This window comes from Engraulis encrasicolus, chromosome 9 (assembly GCF_034702125.1).
Source record: "Engraulis encrasicolus isolate BLACKSEA-1 chromosome 9, IST_EnEncr_1.0, whole genome shotgun sequence".
NCBI classification, from domain to species: domain Eukaryota; kingdom Metazoa; phylum Chordata; class Actinopteri; order Clupeiformes; family Engraulidae; genus Engraulis; species Engraulis encrasicolus.
The window spans coordinates 47,759,346-47,770,358 of record NC_085865.1 but is presented as its reverse complement, the minus strand read 5'-3'; the positions used below and the strand labels follow the sequence as shown (position 1 = coordinate 47,770,358).

Here is an 11,013-nt window from a genome sequence, read left to right as displayed (position 1 = left end):
TTGAAATCTCAAAGTAGCCTTTACTCACGTTTTGTCCCCCTGTTTTTTTTATTGTTTTTTTTTCCAGTGCTATTATTAAGAGCCGGTGGGCCTGGCAGTAGAGAGTGCAAGCTTTACCACTTCTTTCTGTTTATTTACTATATAAAATACAAATACCTAATTGTCCACAAAGAGGACATATCTCTTCAGTTTCACCAGACATGTTAACAATTAAGCAATAATGTCAAAATACACAATTCAAGCATTCATGCACTGCATTTGTACAAAGTGGAAGAGGAGAACACTAAGTTATTATAAAAAAAAATATACATTTGAAATACTAAGTTAAAATAAAAGTACATTAGCACTCTGTGGAGGGGTTAAGGGAGTAAAATAGAACAGAACAGTAAAATTCAGTTTTATTATACAGTGCGGCTCTCTAGATATATTGCGAAAGTTTTCATTCACTTTGATTGGGCCTTCAGAAGTTGATTCGGAGATCAGTTATTTCCGTATGCGAGTTGTCAAGTAGTCATAGGTCATTTCACCTTATCTGCAGGCCGCAATCTCTCTCACAGCATCTCATGTATGGTGTGTGATGTGGCTCCACGCTCAGTGTTGGCATGCAGCAATATAGACCAATATACATACACAGGAAAAACAGGGGGTGTCAATATCTTAGAGTAAATTTACATAAATCTAGGGACAGACTATTTACAGTACTACATCTTCCTGGCTATAGGGTTTTTTCTCAGACCTCATTGAGCTTTTTTATAAACCCCTACAAACTATGAATCAAGCGAAAAGGAGTTTTTCCTCACCCCTGATGCCACCAGGGGCCGCATCTGAGCGCCCAAAATTCAGTGTGACTATCTACGACTTATGCTAGACCCAGCCACTATGGACCTTACGCCTCTAAGAATCCTGGTCCAAACCTACGTTGACCTTATGACTCTACAATCTCTATCTATCTCTTCTTCCTTTGCCTTCCTGCTATCTCTGCCTCTCCTCTCTACCTCTCCTTTTAAATCCATCTCTAACAGTGTTTTTTTCCCCATTTGTTAAGCACTTTGAGTTGCATGCCTTGTATGATACAGTGCTATACAAATATAATTATGTTATTATTATTATTATTATTATTATTATTATTTTATTATTATTATTATTATTATTATTATAATTTATTTTATTATTATTATTATTATTATTATTATTATTATTATATTCAATTATTATTACATCAAGGACAGTTAAATTACACTGATATTGTAGTTAAAAGGCAGTGTTAAATTCTTTATGTGATCAATGTAATTTCAACTCTACAGCTCTAAATATTTGTTTAATATTTGGTAGTAGGGAATGGATCGCACTCAATTTTTCTTCTTTCTTGTGGTTTTTATTTTATTTTAACTTTACAGGGACTGACATGACAGTGTCACTGAAGAAGGCTCTGTGCAGCCGAAACGTCTGTCATGTCAGTCCCTGCAAAGTTAAAATAAAATAAAAACCACAAGAAAGAAGAAAAATTGAGTGCGATCCATTCCCTACTACTAGATTACTTCAGAGACGCACCAACAAGACGGAAGAGCGTGGTGTGTGGAAGATAACCTTTAATATTTGGTAGAAATATCTGATAATGTTTGAGAGAACTTTTGTATTTTTATTGTGTACTGTATATGGCTATATACTGTATATTGTGTACTGTATATGGCTGTGGGACGGGGCTCACAGACACGGGCAGAATCACAATGTGTATTGCACACTGCCCTGGGTAGGATGTCAGAATATGACACTTCAGTATTGTTGAAAAACAAACTCTGGGGAAAAAAACAGGAACACAATTAAAATAAAAAAAAACATCCCGTCTTGTCACTGTTGAAATATAGAAGTTAAGTAAAAACGGAATTTACCACAGCGTGATCATACCCTGCTTGAATCACTTTGTCTGGCTGGAGTGTTACTATGTGGGAGAGGTATCATTTACAGAAGAGCAAGCCAAGATAACACTGTCCAAAACTCAGAGCAGGCCAGCAGGAGAGTCTTGCCTTCGTGGGAAAAGGCTGTGAGAAACATAGTGAAGATAGACATTAGGCTCTCTATGTGGTCAACGTGACAATCATGGGTATACCAAAACAGCAGTTAAGCTACTTTCAGCGTTAGTCTCCCAAAACCCAAAAGCCAATAGATTAAGTTAGGACCTTAAAGGAACACTCCACCTTATTTCAGGAAATTGATTATCTGTAGTTGAGGATTTTTTAAATGTATATGATTGCAATGCTTAGTCAGACATTACGACCATAACATAGCAATGGAAGTCTAGTACACAATAAAATATAATCAAATATACAAATGTAAAATTCCCTTAAAGGCCAACTTCCGATAAAACACAGTCTTACTCACTTCTTTGAACTCACCTGCAAGGCTCTCATAGCGGTGCGTCACCTCGCCTGGCTGTGTTTCCCGGTGTTTCCCAATTGACATAAATAATGCAGAGAAACGAGCGAATCACGAAAGCCTTTCTGTGTTGCGTCAGATCGAAAGAAGGCGTTGCCCACAAAGGTTTATGTCGACCCATTTTTCTAAAAACATGTTGAGTAATTTTTTTCTGCTTGTTTTCAAAACAAGCAACGCCTGGTGGCCCGAAACCTAGCTCAGCTTAGCTATCAGCTAGTTGCTACCACAGTGGGTTTACATACAACATGCCCACTCTGGTTGCTCCGTGCCTGCTGCGCGCCTAGAGGTCACTGTCGAAAGAGCACAGCCCTGAATGGAGCCTGCGCGCCTCCATTTGGCGCCTATAGTGCAGTACCACCCGGGGAAGTAGCGACTCTGTTTCCCATTACAATCTCTCCAAAAACAGGAGGACTGAGCCAATCAGAGACACATTGCCATGAGAGCAGTAGGAGTGAGCCAATCAGAGACGCATTTCCACGAGAAACCCGGAACACCCACTCGCTTCTCCACAAGCCACCTTGCTAGCTTGCAAAAACGGCTTGAAACAAAGCAACCAGAACGTTGTTTAAAACGGGACCAATGCGTAACACATTCAATAACAATGGGGAACACAGCAATATTAATGAAATGACGTTGAGAGGACATCTTTAAGTTCAAAACGACTATCTAATTCTGTCTGGTGATCACTTGTGGCTTGATGCTAATGGTACCATTTACTTCCAGTGATTGTGCTAAGCTATGCTAATCAATCTTAGTACTGGACACACTGAGAAGAAAATTATATCCACATTGATGTGCAATTCTTGGAATACTGCAAATATAATAAAGTCGGAAATCGTGCTGTAATGTAACACACAAAGTCAGACTGTACTTGGGAGGTTAGAGACTCAATCTTCCTCTCCTCTCCTCTCCGCAGATTCTGGGCATCACCAACCCCCGGGGGGTGAAGCGCTACGTGGCAGCGGCGTTCCCCAGCGCCTGTGGGAAGACCAACCTGGCCATGATGAAGCCTGCGATGCCCGGCTGGACAGTGGAGTGCGTGGGAGACGACATCGCCTGGATGAAGTTTGACAGCCAAGGTGAGCAGAATATGGAAAATTAACACAATGAAGTGAAGTGAAGAGAATTTTTGTATTTAAGATTTAAGATTTCTGTTCAACTTCATTCATGACCATTCATATGTTCATCTTATCCCGTTTATCCCATTTCTTTCTCTTTCTCTCTCACCTTCTCTCTCTTTCTCTCTCAACTTCTCTCTCTCTCTCTATCTTGCCTCCTCACTCTCTCTCTCTCTCGCCTTTTCTCTTTCTCTCTCTCTCTCTCTCTCTCTCTCTCTTTCTCTCTCGCCTTCTCTCTCTCTATCCATGAATGAGATGCTCAAATGTGAAGTGCTTTTCTTGCAACATTTGTTGCCAGCCCATTGTCCATTGGAAGACAACTGTCATAGCGTAATTATTGCCACCTCCAACCAAGAGGCTGTCCAGTGAACGACAAATTCAAAGTAGAACTGAGCAGTTTTAGCTACATGATACAAGCAAGTCCATGTATTCAACGTATCTTCTCTCTCTCTCTCTCTCTCTCTCTCTCTCTCTCTCTCTCTCTCTCTCTCTCTCTCTCTCTCTCTCTCTCTCTCTCTTTCTCTCCCTCCATCCATGCCTCCCAAAGGTAAACTCAGAGCCATCAACCCAGAGAATGGCTTCTTTGGCGTGGCTCCCGGCACGTCCGTGAAGACCAACCCTCACGCCATGGCCACCATCGCCAAGAACACTGTCTTCACCAACGTGGGCGAGACCAGCGACGGGGGCGTGTGGTGGGAGGGCCTAGATGCCCCAGCCCCTGGGGTCACCCTCACCGACTGGCACGGCAAGGCCTGGAAGATCGGTAAGACTCGGTGACATCCATTGCAATTATTCCCTCCGTTGTCCACATACTGTACGGTTCACCAAGCTTCAGGCCAAATCAGTCAAATTTTGTCTTTTACCGTACAACGTGTTTGTAAAGGATATAAGAATACATGGAGGTTACTTCATCTTGTGTGTGTGTGTGTGTGGGTCTCACACGCCATCTCTCTCTCTCTTTCCCTCACACACACACACACAAACACACAAACTAAACACAGCATTAGACTAAATAGATTTAATAATTGAAGAGTTCAGATGCAAAACCCCCCTAAGTGCCTTTTCAGAAAATAATCTTAATTCATTTTTATTTAATACAAAGCTATCAAAATTACATATTTTTAAATTTGATTTATGTAATATAACTATTTATATGTATTATCAAGTACATAAATGTAAACCAAACCAACAACGGGGTTCTCTAAAAATATAGAAGTGCAGGTCTTCAGAAATGGAGTTAGGGGGTTTTGCATCTGAACTCTTCAAATACATTTAACACTGATGTGGAAGATCGGAAGGTTGTGATGGCCAAGAAGTTGTGAGGATGAAATATATATTTCACATGACGTGAATGCCCAAAAGATATGAGTTTGTGAATTTGAGAGTGGCACTTCGGTAGGGCACTGGGTTACTGCGTCAGCAACCAGGGTTCGATTCCGGCCCGGGTCATTTGCCGATCCTTCCCCATTTCTCTCCCCACTCACTTTCTGTCATTATCTCCACTTACCTATCAATAAAGGCACAAAAGCCCCTAAAGATATCTTAAAAAAAAAAAAAAAAAGATTGGCACTTCTGCCTAAATTTAACACTAACATGACACTTAGGTCAGCAGACTGTTTGGGGGAAAGGTAGCAAGATGTTGTGTGAAGATAGCATTGACGCCTCTGCCTAAATTTAACAAAATGTGACGGGCTGGTTGCAGAACTACCAGAAGTGCCAGAGAAGTGCCTAATTCATAAATATGGAGGCCTCAGACTTGTTAACCAATGTCGTTTCAACACATATGTACACATATGTACGTGCTGTTTTTCCACTTAGAGCTTCTCTATTTCTCTTTTCTTTTTTCTCAAAGCGGATATGTTGTGCTGGAAACTGTGTTGCAAACATGGCTTTGCAAGTTAACCGTTCTGCAAGACTAGGTGATGTAGTAATCTATAGCGCGTTAGCATAAGTTACTCTAAAGTGCTGGGGCCACAAATCTTGTTTTTGTTTCATTATTTTAAATTATTTTGTTTGTTATCTGCTAAAGCAGATTAAATGATGATGTTACATTGCAAAGAATATTGATATTTTACAACCTAGAATGATACATTTACAATGTAGCAACTCATTATATATATACATAATACGTATAAATACATAGCTCTGATCATTAAACTTTGCTTGACGTGTGAAAACAATGCCTTGTTTGACATTTGACATTTCTCATTTTCTGCAAACAAATGCTTTGAATGAATGAAACTTGGGAGGAAATGTTAAAAGTAGTTAGAGAATGAAACAAATAGAACACAAAAGGCTACCTATAAGCAGCGAAATCAGAAAACCTGAGAACGTTTTTGAAGTGATGTAAATGTAATACAACATTACAGTTCGCGTCTCAGAAATGTCAGGGTGTTAATCATCTCACCTGACAGCATTTTCCCTGTTCCCCTCCTGCCTCCTGTGTACAGAAGGTGCCACCCCTTGTGCTCACCCCAATTAACATTTCAGTAACGCTTTACTTTACGGTACAGTAATTACCGTGTTCTTTCCGCGTAACAACAGGGTAACGGAGAGCAGTTACTGCTTTTACCCAATTAATGGTATTTACTTTGTAATTACCCCATTTTCACCCGTTAGATACCATGTAACTTCTCTCTGTTACCCTGTTATTATCCGGAAAGTACACAGTAACTACGTATGGTAACCGTACCATAAAGTAAATTATATTATAATACATTAAGTACAGTAGCCTCTTTGTGCAGATGGGCCTGCTGGTTCACACTGGTTCTAGTCTACTACAACATTGCTATGACAGTACCGGGTGCCCTAAAGTAACAGATTAAGACTTGGTCATTTCAAGTTTGGGGACAATAAGGTTTTAACATAAAGGCTCTGCCTAAAGGGGATTTATATTAAGGTATGTAGTAATTGTAATACTACATTATAGGTATATGTTCTATGTGTGTCTGCTGTTGCCCAGTCTTGCACTTTATATGTCTGTAAGGGTATTGTATAGGTACTCTACGTAGGTGTAATGTCTGTGTGCTGTCTATGTCCACACCTTAAGTCTATGTTTATCTCTGCATGGGAAAGTAAGAAACGTAATTTCAATTCTTTGTATGACCAGTGCATGTAAAGAAATTGTCAATAAAACCAACTTGACTTCATCGCAGGGAATTCTCACGTCTTGTTTTTCTTGCCCATTCCCTTGCCCTTCGTGTCTACAGGAGATGCCACCCCCTGTGCCCACCCCAACTCTCGATTCTGCACCCCCGCCGGACAGTGCCCCATCATCGACCCGCTGTGGGAGAGCGACGAGGGAGTGCCCATCGATGCCATCATCTTCGGCGGTCGAAGACCAGAAGGTAAGCCTTTTATTTTTTTTCAGTTCTTTTTTTTTGCATTACATCATATTACACTTTTTAAGTTTTTTTTTTTACTATTTCCTCAGTTGGCTGATTGGTGTGTGTTCAGGGGCCCTCTGGGTTTGAAGTAGTTTGGAGTAGGGCTGCACGATATTAGGAACATATGTGATACACGATAACATGACTGTATACTGCGATATCGATATTACTCGCGATATTTAATATATGCATATATTTTCTACTCTCTACTTGCCATTCTACACTTTTCATCATGTATAAAACAGAGCAATGTTTTATTTCCAACATTATTTTTTATTAGGAAAAAACATGGCTAATATACAGCATCAACTTAAAATGGCAACATTTTTAACACATTTTTTTTTACCTTTTCACCAAATTTGGCGTTATTAAAATTTAAAAATGTTTTGCTATACGTGTGCAACTTTTGCAATATGTGTATTGCAAGCCGTGATATCGCGATAGCGATACATTTTCGATGTATTGTGCAGCCCTACTTTGGAGTGTTTTCCCCCATTGCATAATTGGAATTGTTGTGAAAGTTATGAAATGTAATGACGCGCACACACACGGGAGGATTGCATCATAAAAATGTCCTTTCCTGGAATAAAGTGGCAAAATGACAATATCGAGTAAAACAAAAATAAGGAAGTAACTTTTTTTTGTTTTTTGTTTTGGTCATGGTCATAGCCGTTGTTGTCACCATTGCAAGATGAAAACATCCATTACGTCTAGTTTGAGGGCCTTTTTGGCCATCGAAAAGAAAGTAGTTTGTGGTCCTCTTGTTTTTCTCTGGGAGGACTTTTTCACTTGGAAACATAAAAAGACACCAGCGGCATGTCATTGAAATAGCTGTGGTTATGCGAAGAAATGTCTGATGGTGTGAAATAGACCATAGAGGAGGAACTGGGAGCTGAATTTTCTTGTGTGGGGGAACTGTCTCCTACTCATCACCATCTCTTTAACAAGAAAACACACACACAGACATGCACACGCACACACACACACACACACACACACAGACATGCACACGCACACACACACACACACACACACACACACACATTACCTAATGGCCTCGTTTACATGATATTTTTAATTCCGAATTAATAAATCCGAATTAAAAAGTTCCTTGGAGTTAACGTTACACTTTCATTTCATTCCCAAATTCTTAAGTGTTTTCAAACAGGAATTAAGTTTTCGGAATTCGCTTCAGTTAATTGAGAATTAATTTCCCAAGTAAACACGAGGCCATTGACTCAGTACTGTATGGTGACTTTTCTCCTTTCTCTGGTCCTGTGCAGGTGTTCCTCTGGTGTACGAGTCCTTCAACTGGCGTCACGGCGTCTTCGTCGGAGCGGCCATGAGGTCAGAGACCACGGCAGCTGCAGAGCACAAAGGTTTGTGTACTCCTACCACGTTGTCATGGCAACAACTACACTCAGAGTCATATAGGTACTTACAACACTAGTGGTATGATATTGGTTTCAACATCATACTACTAGTGTTGTAATTCCATCTGTAAGAGTACTTCTATTCTACTTTACACAACTCTGACTACACTGCACATTGTCAACTACACTGCCCTACAAAGGCAAAGAACAGTAACTACGCCAGCATTGAAACTGATAAAAATGCCTTTGAAGCCTTGGTATTAGTTTCTTGTAGTTACTGAAAATTCGACATCTCTAAAACGGGACACATCTGGACCATAAGGCTTTGGGGCTTAATGGGGAATGAATAAGTGCCACTTTTTCGTATAATATTGTGATAATTTGGCACTCAAATTAAATGCAATGGATAATCGTTTAAATGTGTACACAAGACAGTGGTGAAAATTCTTTACAATCTTAAAGAAAAGAATAACAACTTTATTGTCCATTCATCCGCCGCCCATCCCCCTCCCCCACAGGCAAGTCGATCATGCACGACCCGTTCGCCATGCGGCCCTTCTTCGGCTACAACTTCGGGGACTACCTGGCCCACTGGCTGGGCATGGAGGCGCGCCCGGGCCCCACGCAGCTGCCCAAGATCTTCCACGTCAACTGGTTCCGCAAGGACCCAGCCAGCGGCGCCTTCCTGTGGCCCGGCTTCGGCGAGAACGCCCGCGTGCTGGAGTGGATCTTCCGGCGCTGCGGCCGGCAGAGTGAGGCCGAGGCGGCCAAGCGCAGCATCGTGGGCTGGGTGCCCGAGGACGGCGCCATCGACACGCAGGGCCTGGGCGGGAAGGTGGACATGGGCGCGCTGTTCGACCTGCCCAAGGCCTTCTGGCAGAAGGAAGTGGGCGAGCTCAGGGCATACTTCAGCCAGCAGGTGGGCGCCGACCTGCCCGCACAGGTGGGCGAGGAGCTGAACGCGCTGGAGGAGCGTGTCAGAGATTGAGGCGAGAGGAGGAATAACACGGATGGATGGATGGATGGAGAGAGGGAGGGAGGGACGGGTGGATGGATGGATGAAGTGGAGAGATGGAGGGAGGGCTGAATTTAGAGATCAACTGATAGATATACAGATGAGACGAATAAAGACAGGGAGGGAGGGCTGCATTAAGAGTTCAACTTATAGAAAGACAGACAGACTGGTAGATGAATAAACAAATATATTTGAGAACTGGATCAAGAGATCAACAAATACAGTATATATATATAGAGAGAGAGAGAGAGAGAGAGAGAGAGAGAGAGAGTGTGTGTTAAAGGGAGGTTGGCAGGGGAGGGAAGAGAAGGAGAGACATTGTCAAACTGAGAACAAGGGAAGGGGGGAAAGAGAGGGATAAGAAACACTAAGACGATGGACTCTAATGATAATGATTGCTTGTACTTGCACCTCCATTTTTTTTGGAGGGGTGAAGTGGTGGGTGCATGTTGAGATTGTGGGTGAAACACAACATTAGCGATACGTGAGGCTGTGAATTATGTATACATTCCATCATGCGCGAGATATGAAGTGTGTGCCTGTGAGTGGCGTTAATGTTAAGTTGGGGGAAAAATAAAGTTACAAACCACAACAACAAAAAAACACACACGACAAATGATAGTGTAAGCTCTAGCACCAAGTAGTGTGACTTGTGTTCTGACCAAAGCAGCAACAGAATGTGTGCACATAATGTCCGTGCACCTCCAAAGCTAAAACCCTTTAAGTCGAGCCAGTGTAGCCAAGCAATGCCCTGAAAATGTGACACCTTGCCTCCTTAGCTTAGCATAGCAACGACAACCTGTTTACAAACTCTGTGTGTGTAATCCCTGGATGTAAGTGTGAGGGTAGTAAACCAAAGACCTACCAAGGCTACTAATGCCTCTTTTCCACTGTCAGTTTTCTGGAGCACGACTCGGCCGCGACTTTTTGCTTTTCGAATAAGAACGGCACCGCTCAATCGTAAAGCAAAAGGTGGCGGCCGAGTCGTGCTGTGTCGAGCTGTAGGCCTACCAGAAAACCTGCAGGGAAAAACGGGCATACAGTACACCACTGTTCTACTGAAATGGGCTGCTTCGTCCAAAAGAGCCACCAGTAGCCTGTTATCCTAACCTTAACCCCTAGGGCCGCTACTGTTGCACGTTTTTTACTGGTGTTGTAGCTCAACTTGACACGGTAGGCCACATGGACAGGACAACCACCACTGTGCAGTGTTTATTTTTAGCTTTTTAGCTTTTGGCTTTAACTTCGAAACCATCGAAACCTAACAACAACAAAAAACTTGTTTCCATGTCTACATGGAAAACTCCCTAATAGGTCATGACCACAGTGCCTTCGAGGTGGGTGTTTGTAGCTTTGCTAGGATAACAAGATCATAATCAAAGATCGCACAACTGCAAGGGTGTTAAGATAACTTCAGGGCTAGCTGAGCTTCGAGTTGCCTGCAAGTCAACAAAAACACTTCTAGATGGCTCAGGGAGAAAGTCACTTTATAACGGAAAGAAAAACATAAAAGTAAAAATTATATTTAGTTAGAATTTTTAATGCTGAAATCAAGGAAGCTATTTTAAAGCTAAATGTTTTTTTCTCCAATGAATTCCATGAAATGTGTCTGGACCAAAGAAATTATGCTGAACTGTTTTAATACTGATTTAATAAATAAAACAGTGATAACTTCATTTGTATTTTGT

The 11,013-nt window shown here is 41.7% G+C and overlaps 1 protein-coding gene across 3 annotated transcripts in view; it reads left to right on the top strand.

Annotated features, from left to right (window-relative positions):
• The window catches only part of pck2 (phosphoenolpyruvate carboxykinase 2 (mitochondrial)), a 23,062-nt gene extending 12,061 nt beyond the window's left edge, over positions 1 to 11,001 (top strand). For all 3 annotated transcript variants that reach the window (XM_063207290.1, XM_063207291.1, XM_063207292.1), the window contains 5 exons: positions 3,350 to 3,512; positions 4,099 to 4,314; positions 6,761 to 6,898; positions 8,221 to 8,316; positions 8,829 to 11,001. In XM_063207290.1, coding sequence (XP_063063360.1) covers positions 3,350 to 3,512; positions 4,099 to 4,314; positions 6,761 to 6,898; positions 8,221 to 8,316; positions 8,829 to 9,298 — 1,083 coding nt within the window. In that variant the 3' untranslated portion in view covers positions 9,299 to 11,001. The remainder of the gene's footprint in view (positions 1 to 3,349; positions 3,513 to 4,098; positions 4,315 to 6,760; positions 6,899 to 8,220; positions 8,317 to 8,828) is intronic.
• The last annotated feature ends 12 nt before the right edge of the window (positions 11,002 to 11,013 follow it).